The sequence below is a fragment of the Takifugu rubripes genome, chromosome 1, assembly GCF_901000725.2.
Source record: "Takifugu rubripes chromosome 1, fTakRub1.2, whole genome shotgun sequence".
In the NCBI taxonomy this organism is placed as follows: domain Eukaryota; kingdom Metazoa; phylum Chordata; class Actinopteri; order Tetraodontiformes; family Tetraodontidae; genus Takifugu; species Takifugu rubripes.
The window spans coordinates 8,756,412-8,776,345 of NC_042285.1; the positions used below are offsets into that span (position 1 = coordinate 8,756,412).

At 43.1% G+C, this 19,934-nt stretch overlaps 2 protein-coding genes across 4 annotated transcripts in view; one reads left to right on the plus strand and one right to left on the minus strand.

Annotated features, from left to right (window-relative positions):
- Window positions 1-5,093, plus strand: part of LOC777993 (myosin-16) — a 35,092-nt gene extending 29,999 nt beyond the window's left edge. For all 3 annotated transcript variants that reach the window (XM_029835990.1, XM_003961555.3, XM_011605338.2), the window contains 9 exons: window positions 537-673; window positions 825-928; window positions 1,717-1,909; window positions 1,979-2,182; window positions 2,496-2,621; window positions 2,705-2,875; window positions 3,048-3,248; window positions 3,335-3,481; window positions 3,696-5,093. In XM_029835990.1, coding sequence (XP_029691850.1) covers window positions 537-673; window positions 825-928; window positions 1,717-1,909; window positions 1,979-2,182; window positions 2,496-2,621; window positions 2,705-2,875; window positions 3,048-3,248; window positions 3,335-3,481; window positions 3,696-3,848 — 1,436 coding nt within the window. In that variant the 3' untranslated portion in view covers window positions 3,849-5,093. The remainder of the gene's footprint in view (window positions 1-536; window positions 674-824; window positions 929-1,716; window positions 1,910-1,978; window positions 2,183-2,495; window positions 2,622-2,704; window positions 2,876-3,047; window positions 3,249-3,334; window positions 3,482-3,695) is intronic.
- Window positions 5,094-5,215: 122 nt separating this feature from the next.
- Window positions 5,216-19,934, minus strand: part of cacna1g (calcium channel, voltage-dependent, T type, alpha 1G subunit) — a 161,689-nt gene continuing 146,970 nt past the window's right edge. The window contains exons 27-36 of the mRNA XM_029835891.1: window positions 18,822-18,973; window positions 18,175-18,284; window positions 17,576-17,706; window positions 16,477-16,547; window positions 15,870-15,948; window positions 15,472-15,593; window positions 14,482-14,898; window positions 8,861-9,062; window positions 8,598-8,767; window positions 5,216-6,917 (exon numbers count right to left, since the gene is read on the minus strand). Coding sequence (XP_029691751.1) covers window positions 5,916-6,917; window positions 8,598-8,767; window positions 8,861-9,062; window positions 14,482-14,898; window positions 15,472-15,593; window positions 15,870-15,948; window positions 16,477-16,547; window positions 17,576-17,706; window positions 18,175-18,284; window positions 18,822-18,973 — 2,456 coding nt within the window. The 3' untranslated portion in view covers window positions 5,216-5,915. The remainder of the gene's footprint in view (window positions 6,918-8,597; window positions 8,768-8,860; window positions 9,063-14,481; window positions 14,899-15,471; window positions 15,594-15,869; window positions 15,949-16,476; window positions 16,548-17,575; window positions 17,707-18,174; window positions 18,285-18,821; window positions 18,974-19,934) is intronic.

The following is a 19,934-nucleotide window of genomic DNA, read 5'->3' on the forward strand; positions in this document are numbered from 1 at the left end:
CCAAATTTGCTGCTTTACAACTGATCCGAAACTGGCAATAAACTGAAAGCAAGGACATAGACACAAAACTAACCCAGGAAGGAACAATTTAACTTACTCGAACAAATTAAAACATTGAATTATGACTCACTAACATCATTAAAATGATGATTCTCTTTCCATGAATATTTTTAAATTGCTCGCTGAGTTCAGGAGTCAGCGGTACATCCCAGACAAGTTGAGTAGCACCACCTTGTGGCCACACAGGTAGATTTCAGTTTGCTTGTGAATCGTTACCCCTTTCCTCCTGCTTTTTTCCACATCATGTGTAGCAGGTTCTAGAAGCGATATGATTCCCAGGTCGTGTCTTAGGTCCTCTGTCGTGGGTAGGCCCATGAAGCCCTCTATCATCATATTTGCCATCATCAAGATGATACTGTGCAAATGTCCTTTGTATACAATTCTCAAGGGAAGGTGATGAGGTGTTTGAGTTTCAGGTCCGGACAGGGGTGCATAATGGCAGTTTTGTTTTATTTATTTATTTTTTTGCCTCACAGACGAGATAGCAGACTTGACAGACCAGCTCTCAGATGGAGGCAAAAGTGTCCACGAGCTTCAGAAAGCTAAGAAGAAGATAGAGATGGAGAAAGAGGAGTTGCAGGCTTCGCTGGAGGAGTCTGAGGCAGCTTTAGAGGTATGATGCAGAATTCTGAAGTGTGTCTGTAAGCTGAGATACACAGCTGAGATATAAGTTTTTTTTCAGCATACATTGTGTAGTTTAAATCACTTTTAAGAGTTGATTAATGCCCCTTTCCTTCCACCCCGCCTTCTTGTTTTCCTTCCAGGCCGAGGAGACCAAAGTTCTGAGGCTCCAGCTGGAGTTGTCTCAGAATAAAGGAGAGCTGGACCGCAGACTTCAGGAAAAGGAGGAGGAGATGGATGCTGCCAGGTATCTCATCCACCTAAATCTCCATTCAGTTCTACACAAACCTAACTGGCTTTACACCCCTGCGCTGTCTGATGCTCATATGGTTTCGCTTTTTTCCGGTTTGCTGCTCAACATGATTAACTGACTGATGACGTAGAGTAGAAAGAACTCACCGAGGTAATCGCCTCAACAGTTGGGATAAAGAAAGTCTAATGCTTTGTTTCAGGCACTGTTTGGCACAATGCATCTCCCCAAACATGTTTTTTGATGTTTCAGAATACCAGGAGAGGAGCTTTTTCTCTTTCCAACTCGATATGCTGAGATAGATTCATGACATTCTCACACCGTAAAAAGTAGAATGGGGAATCCAAAAGGAATCAGCGCAGATTGAATTATACTATATTTTAATGAAAGTAGAGTCCTCTCTGAGATTGTTTTTTTTTTGGCATTTTTTTTGCATTTAAACAGTAAAGTTTCTGGCTGCTGACTGTTACCTAACTCCAAGCAGACATCTCTGGCGGCTTTTCCCTCCTTATCCGCTAGTAGGAAAACAGATAAATCAGACCTGAATTTTTGTCTTCTTTGGTGTGATTGCTGAAGCTTTTTCCTTTTCTGAAGTCTGAGAAGCATTTTGTGTGACAGGCCGTGTAATTCTTAACCCTCCCTCTCCTTAATATTCCTGCATTCCTTCTACATATTCAGAGTACATTGTCTGTAGAGGTAAGGCCTGACACATAAAATCAGGCAATCACCTTTTGTATTTTTTTTTTTTTTACTCAGTGCATCTCTCTCTCTCTTGATTTTGTCAGAAAAAGCCACCAGAAGGCCCTGGAGTCACTACAGGCCAGTCTGGATGTGGAGGTGAAAGGCAGGGTGGAAGGCCTGAAGCTGAAGAAGAAACTGGAGGCGGACATCAATGAATTGGAGCTCCAGGTGGACCTGCTCACCAAAAACAATGCAGAAATCGGGAAGAACGGCAAGAAAATGCAGCAACAGATTAAGGTCTGATGAGCAGATGCAGCGTGTCGACCTGGCTTATATCAGGCTATTAACCATGGTATTTACTTCCAGGAGTTGCAGGCTCAGCTGGAAGAGGAGGTGAGGAGCCACGAGGAGCACCGGGAGGAGCTGGCAGCCATGGAGCGACGCTGTGTCCTACTGGTCAGCGAAGGAGAGGAAACACATGCAGCCCTAGAGAGTGCAGAGAGGGCACGCAAGGCCATGGAAACTGAGCTACAGGACGCCTGTGAGAAATACAGTGACCTCAGCAACCAGGTGCTGCCTCCTCTTCTGTTAGAGTCCAGCAGTAGGATCAACTCCATTGCTCAAAAAATTACAATACTTTTGCACTCAGTAGTCATGGCAATGGTTGTTCTAATAGTAGAAGGTGACCCAATGTGCGCAAAAATCAGTCTGTTATATGCTGTTAATTCTGTGAGTGTGTGAATAGATTGGAGGAATTTCACCCCAAATCTATATATCTCTGTTAACAGAAATAAAATATCAACAAACGTAAAACATTGTGTTTAGTCTTGAGAGAAAACAGGGGGAGGAGTCAATATTTTCCTCACTTTCATAATGTGTTCAGTTCCAGTCGGCTCTGAGTGGAAGGAGAAAGCTGGAGGTGGATCTCCAGACTCTGCTGCAAGAGCATGAGGAGCTGCAGGCAGAACTGAGAGGATCCACAGACAAGGCCAAGAAGGCCAGCTGTGAGGTAGGATAGACATGGTCTGGAATGCAGGTTGTCAGGCGCAGTGTTTGACTGGAGAGCATTTCAAATTGATTGTGCTCTTTTAGTTGGCACGAGTAGGTGAGGAGCTGCGTCTGGAACAGGAGCACAGCCTCCATCTAGAGAGAGTGAAGAAAGGCCTGGAGGCTCAGGTCAAAGAGATGAGCAGCAGGCTGGATGAGGCCGAGCAGACGGTTCTGAAAGGAGGCAAGAAGATCATCCAGAAGCTGGAGGGAAAGGTATGAAGTCTTACAAGCTTGCATACTGCTGGGCTGTTTATCTTCCAAACTGCTGTTGTTGACTGCACCTCTCCTTTACTGATGGCCTGGATTTGGTGTGACAAACCATAAAATATAAAGCAACAGAAAAAAGCTGAGTAAGCTGAGAGGACTGCTGTGTTTCTGAGTGCAGGTGAAGGAGCTGGAGATGGAGCTAGACTCAGAACAGAAGCGTCACGCAGAGACGGTGAAAACTCTGCGAAAGAACGAGCGACGTTTGAAGGAGCTGCTGTTCCAGTCTGAGGAGGACCAGAAGAACCAGCAGCGAATGCAGGAGCTGGTGGAGAGGCTTCAGAACAAGATGAAGGCCTACAAAAGACAAGTGGAGGAGGCAGTATGTACCCACCACCCCCACCCCTCGCGGGACTATGGTGAGAATGATTCCGCAGTCTTTAATTAACAATACTGTTGTCACTGCAGGAGGAGCAAGCAAATATGAACTTGGCCAAGTACAGGAAGACCGTCCACGAGCTGGACGACGCCGAAGAGCGAGCTGACATTGCCGAGTCAGCACTCACCAAGATCAGAACCAAGAACAGGGGCAGCTTTGGGAAGGGATATTCCTCCGTAAGTGTTTCCCTCACTACTGCCTGATTAAAAGTAAACCAACATGACTTCCTTTAGTATATCATTCTACAGTCTTAATCACTGCCTCCCTTTCTATGAGAAATTTTTGCATTGCAATATTTTTATTGCGGAGATTAAATCAAATACATCATTTCAGCCACTCAGACAGACATGAAATCGAGAATTAAAGCACTGTAAAAATTGTCTCTGCCAGGGTTACAGCACTCCTCACCCTCGCCTGGTCAGGTCCCCCAGCTCTGTGGGCTCTGAAGGTCAAGGGGAGAAGATCCTCAACGACGACAATGAGTCCGTCAGCTCACTGATACCAGCATATCTGGACTCGCTCAAAAAGCTCATGATCGACTAGGACAATGGCCACAAACACCGTCTAATACTCAAAAGCTGCTCCGCCATTCTGTCTGTCAGGCATATGAAAGAGTTACATCTAAAACTGCAGCTGTGATCGTATTTAGGCCATAAACCGTCAATGCGGTTTTTGTTTTTCTTTTGTAACATTCCTTCATCATTTGGTTAGAACTGCAAAAAGCTACAAATCTAACCACTGATGTTCCAGTTGATGTCATGCATTTTTATAGTCTCTCCATTTTGTTAATATCTGTATGTAAAAACATTTTAAACAAGGGGAATCCCATTTTAGGCACAATCTTAACACAAAAGCAAGTTCAGAGTCATTTATTACAAACCATTTATTTACATTTGAATATTAAAACCATTTATCTGATGTTTGAAACTGGTTTATAAAAAAATCTTAGAACTGAAACTATATATGTGAGCGGCAGTCCAAATTAAATAGGCTGTAGATGTTGACCTAGTTTATTTTTACACAAGTGTTCCAACCGTCTCAAATTAAAGGGAAAAAAGATGACGTTTCAAGTCATTCAGATGTGATATTATCACAGTATTTGTGAAAACAAATTACAAAATTGGATCAGAGGCATCCAAATTACATTATCTCTTCATTTTATAATTTACTTAAAGACCGTCACACTCATTTAATTGACTGCACATTGCACATTACACACACACACAGGCATTTTCCTTTCAGGGCCCTGGGGAGGGTGCTTGAGCTGCCTATGGGTGAAGGCAGGCTACACCACCTCATTGCTGGGCCCTACATGAGTGTGGTTCCTTGCTCAAGGCTACCTCAGTGGTGCTCAGAAGGTGTCCTGGCACCTCCCCCTACTCCTAGAACACCAAGTCTAGTGCCCAGAACCCTCTACTTCTCAGCTACAGACTGAGCTACTGCCTCCCTTCAGTTAATATTATCAAACCATAAAACTGAAAATACTCACCCCGTTATTGATTGTTTTTTTTCTGGACCAAGTTAAACTAATTGATATGTAAATCAATGATTTGTAAATTATCAGAAAATAAAGGTTTAGTTTTGACCAGTCAAGTGTTTCATGGCACTGTAAGACTCCATTTTATGGGTTATTTCAGGAAAGAAGATATTAAATAAAATATTATTTCAGTGTCCTTGGTTTTACTTAAACTGTCAAAATATGTATTTGTCTGAATTTCTATCAAGCAATATCCTGAAAACCTGTAAGAGGCCTTGTTTTCTATGTTAATAAAATACTTTTTTTCCAAATAATTCTCAGGTTTAGGTGTTTCAAAGCATTTATTTCGAAGCAAATAAATCCTCAAAAAAATGTTTTTTAACTGTCCAGTTGTCCTTTACTTACCTGTCTCAAATGAACAAAAGGCAGGTAAGTTCTTCACAACCTGTACATAAATGCTTGAGGGAATCATGCATCACATAAAATTGGCACCGTTGTCCTCCAGCAATCAAACCACCACAAACTAACTTGAGTGCTTAAAAATCCAAGCTCAGTTTAATGATTTGTTTTTGTATAGATATATTTATATATTATTCCTACAAATACATGGTTTTTAGCACTTTGAAAAATGTTCACTTTTCTCAGTAAAACAAGAAAGCTAGAAATATCCTACAGTGAAAAAGAGACAGACAAACCTTTTAAACGAAAAAGAAAAACCTCACAAAAGACACAGAAAACAAAATAGAAAAACAACATTTAGTACAAACACAATGGCCCAAATAATTTAAGAAAATAGTGTCTCTAAAACGTTCATATTGCTTTGTACCTCCACTTACCGAGACCAGCCAGCACTATTGCAGTTCGAAAAGAGACCACAGGGGGCACCAGATCAGAAACAGCAGAAGAGAAATAGTCACGCTTGTGTTGTCTTGTTCTCTTCTTCTCCGGTTGTTTTGGCAGTAAACGATACAAAGATGAGGGATGGTCACACGACTACAGTACTGCACTCCTCGTGAATGTTTTCACTGTTTGTAATTTTTACCATTATTACTTTCTACAGCATTATTACTATTACGATTACCATGACGGCTACACGGAGTGCACCGTGTGTATGTGCATGTGTGTGTCAGTGTTCAGTGCTCAGAGCTGGTCTTCTCAAAGGAGAAGCTGGGAAGAGTCAATAGCTTGGGGTTCGTGCTTGGGTTTGGCGAGCCTCCGTCCTGTCCAGATCCCTCGGCTACCCCCATTTCAAAGGAGTCCTTGGAGTCACTGGAGGGCACTCTCCTCCTCAGGTAAGTGTCCCGGCTTGGCAGAGGAGATGGCATTCCTAATCCCCCAAGCCCCATACCCCCGAGTCCGCCCGTACCCTGATAGAGGTTGGGCTGCAGGTCTAGTCCATCTGGAGGGTCCACAGAGATACATGGTGGACTCATCTTCTTCTTGCGTCTTGGTGAGGCCAGGGAGATCTGAATGGGGGTCTGGCATTGGATCTGCAGGCTGTCTGTTTGTGACACAAATCCGGAGGAGTTGGAGGCAGTGCTACGTTGTGGGCTGGAATCTACCATGGAGTACACCTCCACTGAGTGGCGCCGTGGATCATCTAACCAAGAGTAAGGACGAGGACGTGGTAACAGGGTGCTCCGACCTTGGGTGTCAACACTGTGGAACCGTTTCAACTCCCTCAAACATAGACTCTGACCCTCCTGGCAGCCTGTGTAGCTGCTGCCGTCACCACTGTCCTCTGTCATGGCGTCGTTACTGCCTGACATCCCCGCGTGGGTAATGAGGGACACCTCCTGATCTGCAGAGGTGTCTTCCTGTTGGTGCGACCGGGCTGGCACGGGTGGGAGAGGTGAGCAGGAAGTGAAGCAGTGCACGTCATGAAGTTGAGTATGCACGCTGCTGGGTCGCAACGGCTTGGGGGATGCTCCTGGTGTGGCAGGGACGAGGCAGACTGAAGGCTGCTGCTGCTGCTGCTGATGGTGATGGGAAAAGGGTAAGGGTGAGAGGGAGCAAGTAGGCGATGGGGTGTCGACAGATAAACTGGGACTCAGAGAGGCCATGTTGACGAATCCTTCAATGCTCTGCCCTTCATCGGTACACAGAGCCTCCTGGGAGTCAGTGGACACAGCGACCTGAAAGACGGAAGGGAGTGGGGGGATGACATATTTAGGACAGAGAGATGACGAGGAGAGGGAAATTGAGGAGGGCGAGGTTAATGTGAGCAAATAAGGATGAGAGGCATTGGTCAGAGTTCAGAGTTTGGCCAGCGTGTTCCAACAGTTCTGTTTATCATTTTAATTACTGCCACAACATCATTCACTGACAGAAATGCCCATTTATATACACAAGGAGCATATAGATTATGCACTCCATACAGGTAACTACTCAAACCTTGGTTCTCTGAGGAAAAAGATCAAACCCACTGCAACCCTGTGTAGCCACAATATTTGGTCCCACTTTAGACACATTTCCAGGCCACAGTAATATAGTTATCAACATATGTGACAATAATTGAAATTTACTAGAGTACTACAAGGGGCCATGAAAAACATGTGATTCTTTCTATTCAGTTGGACACGTTGAACTCTGACCTTTTAACCATTGACAGCAAACCCTGTAAATACATGGCAGAAAATGCCAGGATCAAATGCCTGTTTGCCAGGTCCCTCAATTCAAGTATATACAGGGTGTGATGTCAGCATTTAGGGAGGTCAAACTAGATGTGTGCCCTGTGCATCTGAGAAAGGGGCAAAAGCAAAATTGGCTTCTCAATTCACTACCAGACATGCTGAATTTTGGGATTATGGCTTTCTCTACATGAGCCTGAACAGAGCCATCTAGTGTTCAAATACACCCAACACATAAGAAACACATAAGGCCAGGCAAATCAGCAGCCACTGCAATTCTTTATCAAAAAATCACCCTGTCAGACTTTTTCCTGAAGTAGTAGAAAATTCACAAGTGTGTAGAAAGAGAGTATAGAGTATATGTATATTGTATATGTATGACAGTACTTGCTGTTTAGCAATCCCCTGAGTTGTACTGTTGTAATGTCACTGATGCAATGGTCACAAACCCTCCCGCCATTTGTTTTAGTGAACCATGTTGCACGATGAAAAGCTACTGATTCCAGATAAACATGCTTTGTGGCTGATGGTTTGCTGTGTATGCCAATGCCTGACAAAGAAAAAGACAAATAAAAAGGAGGTCTGATTTTTTTTTCCGGGGGGGGGGGGGGGGGGAGGTTGGGGGGTTAGACACAGTAGTATCTGTGTTTGAGCAGCAGTTCAGAGTCTAAGCTGAGCTGAGGTCACAGAATAACAGACGGCATGGGAAATGAAAATAGCAAATAAGTTAGTAGCCAAAATAAATATCAGAATGAAGGGAGGAGGAAGATGGAAGGAGAGTGAAATTGTTAAGTACAAGTATAAGCAGACAAGAGATTTTGGAGAGATGTGTTCTGATCTTTTTTTTTTGCATTTAAATTTAAGAGTGAAGAAGTGCAGAATTTTAGAATAAACTTGCAATATATAAATAAAAAAGTTCAGGTGTAGCATTGTTGGCCCCATATGTGCACATTTCATGCACCGGTATTATGAAATACCGTGACTGAGTTTAAACGTTCAGAAAGATAGAGGAAACTGACAGAGTGGATGGCTGACCAAGAAACGAGGGCCTTCAAATAACGTTGGTTATATTGCTCAATATGACTGTTTTTGTCATTTAGAAGATGATAAAACGGGGAGTTCAGTGAATTTCTGACATGAAACACATACAGGTGTTAAGACGAGTAAATAGTGTGGTTTAGTCACCTGTCTGCGGAGCGTGCGGCTGAATGTCTGCGTGTGCCTTGGTGGCTGTAGTCGCGGTATATTTTCAGAGTCGGAGTGACTGTGAGGGCTGATGGGTCTGAAGAGGTCTGTGGGAACTGTCAGCTGATGGGAGAACTCTTCCGGTTGGGAGTGTACTGATCCCCTGGACCCTGCACATATACAGCAACAGAGTTATCTGACTAGAGGTACGCAAAGCAATTTTTCCTCTCAATGGTGCTTCATATTGTTCTGTTTGTGATTACCTGACCGGGAGCTGTGAGTGCCCAATATGTGCTGGGGACCCTTCGTCTGTGCTATAAGCTGTGCTTGTGACACATGGTCACAGGTCTGTGGAGGCAGGAACATGTAGCTGTCGTTGGGCAGGGAGTGTGTGCGCCCCACTGTTGGCTTCTTGACGCTAAGTAGGTTCCCCTCCTTCGATTCACCTGGATCATGCTGCTCTGACTGAGGAAATACAGGAGAGTCAGGGGCTCTTTCTAGAGATAAGCAGAGGGTGTCTCTATATACAGCAAACAGAATCATTAGAGACAAACAGCACATAGCTGCCACAAATCACATAAACAAGACTGTGCTCACTTTAAAGATCACAAGTGCTGAATTTTTTTTTAAAGATCTGTAATGCAAGTCTGCTTTGTGACTGTGTGTCAGCTGGGGCAGCATCCTAAAGCCTGACCCATTACCAAAAACAGCTCAGAGTGATGAAAACACACGGAAAGACTGAGAAAAGATGCAGATTCACATGAAAAGCACAAAGGATAAAGACAAAACTCTTGGAAAGAACGAGGAGAGGAAACTCTCAAGGAGGAGGCAGATGTTAGAAGAAGAGCGGGAAAATAATATGACATCAGAGTCGAGGAAATAAAACACTGCAAACTGGTAGGTGAGGAGGCGCTCTAGTCTACTGGACTGGACTGGACTGGACTGGACTGGACTGGAGAGTCACACACATTAGGCTAGAAAGGTGAAATGAGAAAGAGAAACTCGGTTGTGCCATGGTGGAAATTGCAAGGGTCTTTCAAGGCCTCTTGTAGTCTGGTAACACCCCACTGCCCTTCTTTTTTAATCATTCGCCATCAAACAATCCAGTGAACAGATTTCTTGCCGTTTATTGGCCACCACTCTGATTCTGATAGCGTATAAAGCACATCGATCCCACTGCATCACTGGCCCAGGGCAAGGTCATGTTCATGTTATGGAGACAATGTTCTCATTAATGAGCCTAAGTGGTTGTTACTTACACACCACGATGGCCAGATGGCATTGAATTCATTTTTCGATTTAACCTGCGTAGTGCTAAAGCTCTCAATTTCAAATACTCTTTTTCTCAGTGACAGTGTCCTCTGGCACAGCACATCTTATACACCAGGTCTGATGATGCGGTACATACAACAGAAATGTACGCAGGTTTGTAGGTGGTGGAGGCAGAAGCAGGATATTCCGCACTAGAAATTTTATCCTGATAAACCCCAGACAGTAGTGGTGTTATGAGAGGCTTTGGAAGTGTCCCAAGAAAGGCAATGCTAAAAGATACTGCGAGAGGGATAAGGAGGAGGGATAATGGAGAGAACAAAAGTAACTGTCAATACATTGCATTCCAGGCTGCTTAGAAAGAGTGGGTTAAAATCGCCGGGGGCGGAGTCATCAGTCAGAGTTAGCGACCAGGATTTCTCAGAGGCCAGAGACAGAGCTTCCATCTCCGCTAGAGGGATCTAGGCAGGAAGAGACAATGACTGGTGAGCAGAGAAAATGAAAAATAGGAGGAAAAAGGGGAAATTGCAGATAATTACTTCAACAGAGGAGGTTTCCACTGTCTTTTAGTTGGTTGTTTGGTTGTTTTATTTAGTGGAAATAAGGATGTAAAAGACAGACACCTAAAAATGCAGAATGTTTTTGGATTTTACTAACATAAAAAAATTGGTGCAGACATTTGGAAGAGATTTAGCATATAGTGCAGCTTGGGTAGATCTCCAAGATGAATTTAGTGATTTCTGATCATGACTCAAGTTTATATACATATTTTAATATCCAACTTATCTTGATCTAGTGATGCTTAGGGTTCTCTGGGCTGAGGTTACATATAGCCCTCTGCCTGATGAGGGCAATTGATAGGGGCAATGCGAGGAATATCAATCAAATTCCTGGCACATCGGTGGTTAGGGGATAAGGTTAGTGCTGTTGATAGGGATTAGGTAAGAATCAATCATTCTATCAGAATCAACCAAACAACCATCGAAAAGGGAAGGAAGGAACAATCCGTGACCCGACTGAGGAGCAGCTGTGGGACACTTTTGACCGTCCTCTGGGAGAGGCGGGCATAGTTATTCTGAAATCCAACACCTTCATAAATGGTTTCAATATCAATGTTTTCAAAGTATCTGCATTATTGCCTCATGAGTTGTCTTATAGTTAGCTTTGGTTGGCCAATAACCTGCTGAAGATGAAGAAATTAGTTCTGACAGCTTCGCCACTAACATTCAGCTTTGTCTCGTAATAACGTCTCAACGCCATAGGGGAGGTTTCTGCAGGAAGTTTGCACCATCGTTTGTTCTGACTCTGCAGCAAAACCCTTATTTCACATGCATGAAAACAGATACACGCTGTTTCAGATTCATAAACACAAATACATGCACACATGGTAAGTGATGGAGAAACATCTGAATCATGCCACCAAGGCTGCTGGACTAAGCCAACAACCTGCCAAGCATGAATGAATATGAGAGTGAAGGCATGAGGGCGAGGGATGAGATCATTGCTGAGGCGGGATGAGACACATGGCACTGTGGTGGGCAGCGGGGTTGGTTAGAAAGGGAAGTTATATTCAGGTGGAAGAATGCCAGTACACAAACTGGTAATGGCTGTAGGGCTGCACAACAGTGTGGATAAAATCCTGCACAGGAAAATGTTTTCTTTGGAGGCCACAGACTTAACCAATAACTATCCATCTTCAAGTGATTTAATCTGGTACTGAGTCATAAAACGCAGTCATTAAAACAAGTGGTCAGTTCTTCCAGTAGCTCTGAGAACATTTCATATTATCCACTTTTAATCTACAGAAATTCAGTTGAACGAAGTTGACAATATATATGTATACTGTTGATATCTTATTTCCTAACCATCATGCTAATTTCCCTGAATCTGCGGCTATTTTTTTGTTTTGTTTTATGCACGGGAAGCTCTGTCTGCCCAGTGTAAATTGTCTCCATCAAAAACAGACTTATGTTGTCTGTGTAGCAGAATCCTGACCTACTTTTAGGCTGCGCCCACATGCACCACAAACAATGAGAAGAATGGCTGCAGATTAGCAGTGAGCTGTTCGGCCACAACTTTGCTCTAACTCCGGAGGGATGCATTTTAATAGTGGCCAGCCACTACATGTCAGTTGCATCTGAGGAGAGACAAGACTTTATCACTAGTTTACGCTTGTGTGGACTTTTATTCATCTTTTTTGATGCTTTTTCTACTTCCCCCTCTGGTATCGGATTTTTACCACCACTTTGTGGGTTTGTTTCCACCAACAGCATTGGTGTATGTGACACACTGCATTCATGCATTCATAGGACACCTCCTCAGCATACTGAAGAGTAGCGATTGATACAGAATAAGACATTGACACATCTGCTCAGATTCTGTTCTCATGCTTTACAGAGAAATTTAGTGATGACTTACGGAGCTTTACTTGTTTACCCTATGCAAATCAGGACCCTGTATTTACTGATGATCATCTAATATTTTTTTAAGCAAAATCAGCTTCTTGGTTCCGAACAAGACTGACTCACTTTCATATGTAGGTCACGAAAACCTTTTTTCTGTTTGGAGTTCTCTGCTACCAAAATCACAAAAACAACATGTTAATGGATAGCCCAGATAATTTTAGTATATATTTAAACTAATCTATAAATTAGTATAACTCTAAAAGCGCATTATCAGTTGTAAATTAGATGCAGGCTTATTTTTTTCTTTTTTTGGATCTTTGGATTTGGATGAACTGACCTTTAAGGTTTTGCCTTTTTTTTTTTAAGGTCTGTTAAATTCCCTTAAAATAAGAGACTTTTTTCTGGCTTGGGTAAAGGAAAAGAAACTTGTCTGCATCGTCTCTGTATTTTTTAGGAATCAAATTTTAAAGGAGGGACTACACTTCATTTTCTTGTATCACGTGTGCAGCCCTACACATGAAATGGAGGGATTGAGTCATCATTCTGGCGATTATTGACCTTCTTGTTGGTGTTGTGCTTGCTAGGCCTGGGGGGCAGTGAGTAGTAGTGGCAGATAGAGCTGGACAGGTTGTCCATCAAATTCAACTCTCCCTCCATTGAGCCCTGGATGACCAGGGAGACCGAGTCAAACTGGGCTCTTCGCTGGACAAACTGAGGTAATCCAGAGAAACAGAGGAAACAGGGACAGAGAAGGTGTGGAAGAAGAGAAAGGGATGAAAGGGAGGGACAGAAGACAGAGACACAGAAATAAATGTGGAAGAAAGAGATCGATCATGGAGACAGGAAAACAATTGGCGATCAGGTAAAAAAAAAAAAAGACAGACAAAAATAGGACAGAACATTCCATCCAAAGTATAGTCAACTATCCAGCAATCAATAGTGTGGATGTTACAGGACAAGTGAACATACTTAAAGCCTGTCTGACCATTTCCACATTGACCAGTTTTATTACCATTTACTCCCACACGGGGGCACTAGAATACTGTACCGTTATACATCCTCACAAGAGAGTGAAAGTAGATGAATACATTTTTTCTAGGGGTTGTGTGTGTTTGTGTGTTTGTGTGCGTGGGGGTGAGGGGTGGGGGGTGGGGGGGGGGGGGGGGGGGGACCTCTATTTCCTATTCTCAAAAAGTTCCCCTGCTGTCTGTAAATAGCTGTTGAAATGAACAACATAGCCCTGTGGTCCTGTTCTCCCATGGCACGGTGACCTATGTGTGACTGGCACAGTCTCTAAATGGACCACACACGTACATAGACGTGGACACATGCGCACACACATGCAAATTCTTACAATGCAGTCATTACTTGTAAATGTGAGTACAATAGATCAGTATTTCATAAACACCAGCAATTCCTCCGCATCAAAGCCATGCAGACATATTTGTTTCTGTTTTTAAAACTATAGTGGAAAGAACAGCCTTTCTGACAAGTCCAGTATTTCAGACACCAGACAGCTTACTCAGTGTCCATGTGCTAGAGAGTTTGGAATCAGATCTGATGACCTGAGACATATTGGAGGGGAGGGGGGGGGGGGGGGGGGGTGATTAAGTATGCTGCACAGCCTGGCCCCAACAGGAAATGATTTCTGGACACAGGCAACAATTTTAAATACATAAATATTCTACAAATGTAGTTTTGTGGAACTTACGGAACAGACTTGTGTCTTATGCAAACCTTTTCCTTAACATAGGGACATGATGATGAACAAGACAAAACTATTGGTATTTTCTTTTCAAATCATGTATAAGGGGTGACTGAAATGTGTTATTCTATCAACTAAAGCACAAAAAAATATTTGAATTAGAAAAGCTAATATTGCAGTTCCCCTGTGTGTTCCTACAAACATTTTGTGTAATATTTATACTCCAAACCTCAAGATGGAGCCGCTGTTTTTCTATTTTTAACTTGTTGTCTTCTTTTGATAAGATGTTATCAAAAAAGCTTTTACAATCTCATCCAGATCTTTTTTGCAAACATGTTGATGTAGAAAAGCAATGTACATATGATTGCAGTTAGCGACTAAGATGGCAAGCATAGCTTAAAATGTAGTAGGGTGGACTTTGCCCCCACCTTGGTGCCATACATTTCAGACTCTGGATTAGTTTCAGAACCTGTAAGTGTGGATGTGACATAAAGAGATGTATTACCTCTGGTGTTGGCTCCAAACATGAGAGAGGATCTGCTCTGATGTTCACAGAATCTCTTATGTCAGCTGTAGGAGAGTCCATAGGGACGTCTCCCTGTTCCGTGTACTGTTCTCCAGAGGACCTACAGGGGGAACCTCCTGAACTAAGCCTATCCAGGCCCATTGCCAGAGGGTTGAGCTGGGGTGACCTTGGTGTCATGTCTTCCAACTGAGCTCTGCTCTCCAGCTCCAACTCTGCCTCCATCTCAGCCTCTTCTTTGGCCTCCTTGTTGCTCTCCTCCAGGTGCTTCATCAGGACAGCAATGACAACATTGACCAGGACGAACTGGGCGGTGAGAACGAAGGACACAAAGTAGATGGGGGAGACCACAGTGTTGTAACAGGTGGTGGTCTCATGGGCGCAATCCCTTAATGTATCCTGAATGGAGAACATAACAGATGTGCACAGTGTAAGAGACCAGTATCAGCACCGTTATAATATATTAATGAAGTATCAAAAAAATCCACTGTGACATTGCTACATTGCTAATTAGCAAATGCTAGCAGAGTGTTGTTATAAATTAATGTTGATGATAAAGCTGAATGAGCTGTAGCAGGCTCATGAGTTTAAGCTAGTATAACCTTCCAAATCTGCTGAGGTGGCTGCTTGATATATGCACCTACAACAAAATTTAAAGGGTACACTTGTGTCATTTACTCTTCCTCCACCACTACAACTCTACCTCATTATACTAAAAGCCAAATGCAGCCACAGAAAATTGGCATTAAAGTTGACCATGCAGTAACTTGTCCAATATAAATGTGATTTGTAGGATTATGACAAAAACCAATAAAAGTCAATGAATATTAGATTAGAAACTTTGCAATTACTCTCCAGATTATCTTGACCTTGAGAATTTTTGCAAACTTGCCTTAAACTATTTGAAACAAATAATGAAATAAACACCAAAACAAACAAAAATTCCAATATTGTAGTATTAGGTTTACCAACCTTCATTATGCCATTCCAGTTGTCTCCAGTTGATACTCGGAAGAGCAGCAGGAACGCCATGCCAAAGTTTCTGAATGTGGCATAACGTCCGAGACCTTCGCAAGGGTGGAGTTCATCGCAAACTGATAGGGTGATAAGCAGCAGGGAAAGTGTGAGGAAGAGGATGAGGGAGAAATAACGTCACAAAGCGATTAATTCTTTCATTTATTTAAGTATTTGTGGAGTTCAGTTTGTGGCAAATATCAGAGAAATGTGTCAGGTATTCCATTATGTTAGATAAGCGAGCTTAAACCCCCAGATGAGCCTTTTAAATACTCGGTGCATGCATGGTCTGACTGGGAAGAACATGTTTAAATCATTGTCTGGTTTGCCTACGCGCATGCTGCATGTTTCCTTACTCAAGTCACCAAACAGCTCCACTCCCAGCGCTGCAAAGATAAAGAAGAGAAGCATGAAGAGAAGACCGAGATTCCCCACCTGCAGAGAGACAACAGGGTGCGGGAGGGATTCAAGTCAGAGAGTTCTTCCCACACAAAAAAGGAGTGAAATAAATGTGCTGCGTTCAAAAAGCACACACAAGAAACTGTATGGGAGGAACGGTTTAACTTCTCCCCTAACAGAAACCGTCCACACAACTATCATTCTCTCAGAAAGACAGCAGTAGTTCTCAAGCATGCTGGGATGCCTTTTTCTCCCTGTTCTTCTTTACCAACTCGAACGCAGCTTCAATTTCACCCACTATCTCTCAGAACTAAAACCAAGATGCAGTAAAATCAATGTGCTTCTTTTTGAGGGTGGGGGTGGGGTGGGGATATGCAAATATGTGGGAAAATAGCAGCTGGATTAGAACATTATATACCAAAAAAAAAGAAAAAAGAAATGCCTCTGGGAAATAAGTTTGACAACAGCTTCAGGGGTTTTTAGGAGAGGATCCCAAAGGAGCATACTGAGGACGAAAAGGATGAAGCATCACTGGGATTTTCTTTAGCAGAGTTGGAGCAGTACCTGAGGCAGTGCCTGCATGACGGTGTCCAGCAAAGCCCTCATTCCCACTGCCATCTTCAAGAGTTTTAGAACTGCAGGAACATAGAGGAAACGAAAAGTTGGTGGTAAGATCAAACCTATATTGAATTCAGCACTTCACACAAGCCAGTAGTTTAGCTGAAACAATGGTTGGGATGAAACCATGTTCCACACTGGTGGAAATAAACTCTAAAGTCTATCTCAGCAGCCTCTGGCATGTTCTTGGTACACACACAAAGAATGGCTTCAGTTTTGGAACATTTTATGAGAAACTAAATTACCATCAACTTCAGGGCGGTGCAACAGGAAGTACCTCTGATGTAAGCTGATGGTTGAACTATTCAGTGTTTAGCAGGACAGGGAGGAGAATAGTGCCAGATGTCCAGACAATTGCGAATGCTGCCTAGTTACCAGTGAATTATATGTCCAGTACATCTGCTTTGAGTGACAGTGCACAAAAAGAACTTCCATGCTGCTCCCTTTTTCCTTTAAACTGGAAAAAAAACAAAAGCTCCTACCCTCATCTGCCCTTTCCTTTTGTGTTCCTTCTTTCTCTGGAGGAATTCCCTCACCTTTAATTACCAGGGAAAGAAATCAGCTTGGAGCAAATGGACCGTTTTCCTTCTGCCAAATCCACCGCATCTCTTTAACAACACCACCACCCTCTTTGCCCTGTGGAATAATGCTGCTGGCTCCTCTCACACTCCTTTCTCATTATCCTCGGTCACCCTGTATCAACATTTATCATTCTAATATCGATTGCTCCTCTTTTCAACTTCTTTCCATCTCCTTTAAATCTATTTTCAGGTCATACATTAGTCATACACCACCTCCACCTGTGCCTGTTCATGCAGCCTCTCGCAGCCTAATTCGGTTACGATCTTAATGTGCCTCTGCTCTACTCCCTCACCTTACTCTCTTCCTCTTTTTCTCTCCTCTACTTAGTGCTGCGTTTCTCACTACCATCTGGCTAATCGACATCCTGCTGAGACCCATCATGCAAATGTAATACACACGGTAGTTTAAGGAACATTTTGCAGTTTAAAAGTACAGCCTGATCCGGGTAGGAATGCTATTGCACCTCGCGCTATCCTTAGCACTCTCATTATCCGGATGATGGTGGGGTTTATAGGAAGTGAGGCCTCCTCGATTTTCTCCAGTGTGATGCCCATGATGGACAGCAGCACGATGACAAGGTCCAGCTGGTTCCACCTACACACAAGAATGCACTTGTCAATGCTCCCTCCAAAATAAAAGTAATTGAAATCTCTCTAGACCTTTGCTGACGTCTACACTCAAGTCCAGTGCGTAGGATTAGACGGCAGCTGGTGGTGGTTGTACAGACTGCAAGAGCTGGCCACCTGTTTTTTCTTTTTACTTGTTTCTTGCAACATAACTCATCATTATGTCTACATCTCATTCTTCATTTCATCACAAGTCTCCTCCTCCAGGTTGTCACCTGTTTTGGTGTTTGTAAGTTCTCCTATGTTAATTCAACACATTTAATCAACAGCATGACTCAGTGGATGTTGGAGATTGCTCTGGTTGATCATTCACTTAGTGGTATCAAGAGTCAGACTTTCAAGCTAAAGGTTGTTGTACATGTTTGTGTCTTGGGACTTCATGTCTGTGTGGCACTTTTTGTAAAAAGAACACTATTCAAGATGTTGGGGCACTGACTTGTCCTTGAAAAAGCGGCGGAAGCCAAACGCCACCAGCTTGAAGACTGACTCCAGGACAAAGATGAGTGTAAAGATGTAGTTGCAGATCTTTAATGCCTCAGTCAACTCCTAAGGGTGCAGAGATGTACAGAGATGTTAAATAATAAGAACAAAAAAATGACATTAACCGAGACAGCAGAAAAAAACACTCGTATTATGATTGTAATATATTTATAAAATATAAAATAAAATATACCTACTTTTAAAATTATTGCATGTGACAACAAAAATTGATAATTGATATAAGAATAATATTTGACAGACAGTAAAGTGCCCAATTATACATTTAATCACATTAAGGCATGTTACTCCTTATATCTAGTAGTATTTCTCCAAACAGTGTTGACTATCCTGCAAGGCAATCTATGACCAATGTCACATGACAGAACAAGAACTCCATAATCCATTTTACTAATCAAAGTTCAGGAATTTGTACAGTGTACAAATTAAAGGTCATTTAAAAGGTACATTTAAAGGTCATTGATATAGTAAAATAGTGCATTTGAAATATTTAATACCAGACTACTGGACAAGGGACTATACTTCAATATCCCTGAATGATTGCCCCAAGCAAGTGAAAACAAAAGGGTCGGAGCCACATCTGACCTCCGGCTGTTGGTAATGCTCCATGGACATGGCGATGACGTTGAGCCCGATGACAATGGTGATAAACAGGTCAAGGTAATGGCTGGTGCACATCTTGTGGATGAGCAGGCGGGTGGGGGAGTAGTCAGAGTAGTAAGGCTTACTCTGAGCTTCTGTTGGAAAGGGGAAGTCGTGGGGGTGGGACATGGGGAATGGAGCAAGGGGAGGAGGCGGAAGGGGAGGGGGGTTCATAAAGTGAGACAGTAGGTAATACACAGGGACGTCCATTTGTAGACCTGCTGTGTTGGAGAGGGAAGCCACCAAAGCTGTTGTGTTAAAGGTTTGTTACTGAGACAGGTCCACACGGGTTAGAGATGCACACGGCTGTGATGTGAAGAGATTGAAAGAGACGATGGCTGCTGAGATGAGGGCCTTGGGGCCCTCCTGCGGCTTTTAGTCTTCACCACTCAAATCAAACCTCCACTGATCAACATTTAATTAATGAACTCTCAGTGTGTGTGTGAGATGGGAGATTAATTCAGGTTTCTGTTGCTGGGGTCAACTCAGCTTTGAGATTTCTCCGTCCCTGCCATTGTCATGTGAGGCAGCCATCGCTTTTAAATCCCTTCACTCTCAAAGATCTCCATGCCCATCCATCATCTCCATGTTGGAAAGATGGATGGACGGGCTGGGACTTAGGATGACAGCCAGAGAGGAAAGCTCACTCTATAAATCTCCTCTTGGTTTGGTCAGTGTGGGAGAGCCTCAAGGTCACACAGAAACTGCAGGGATGCTCACACCAGAGAGATGCGCTAAAGGTGAAAGTCCTTGGGGTGCAGGGGGTGCTTCTGCTCTATCCAATTAGCCCAGGTGTGCCGCTGTATAAAACTGGAATGGTTCCCACAAGTTGTGTGTTTGTGCAATGGTGTGTGTCCTGCGCTTACCCCTCATGGAGAAATATCATCCATAGATCAGGAGGGATGACAGCTGTGCTTAGTAAACCGACTGGCCATCTACATGGACGTCTCTGGGATTTCAGTTCAGCTATTAAGATCTACCCCAGCAGTCAGTCCATCAATTAATCACTCTGAATTTTTATTAAGTTTTTTTTAAAAATATATATAATTCCTGTGT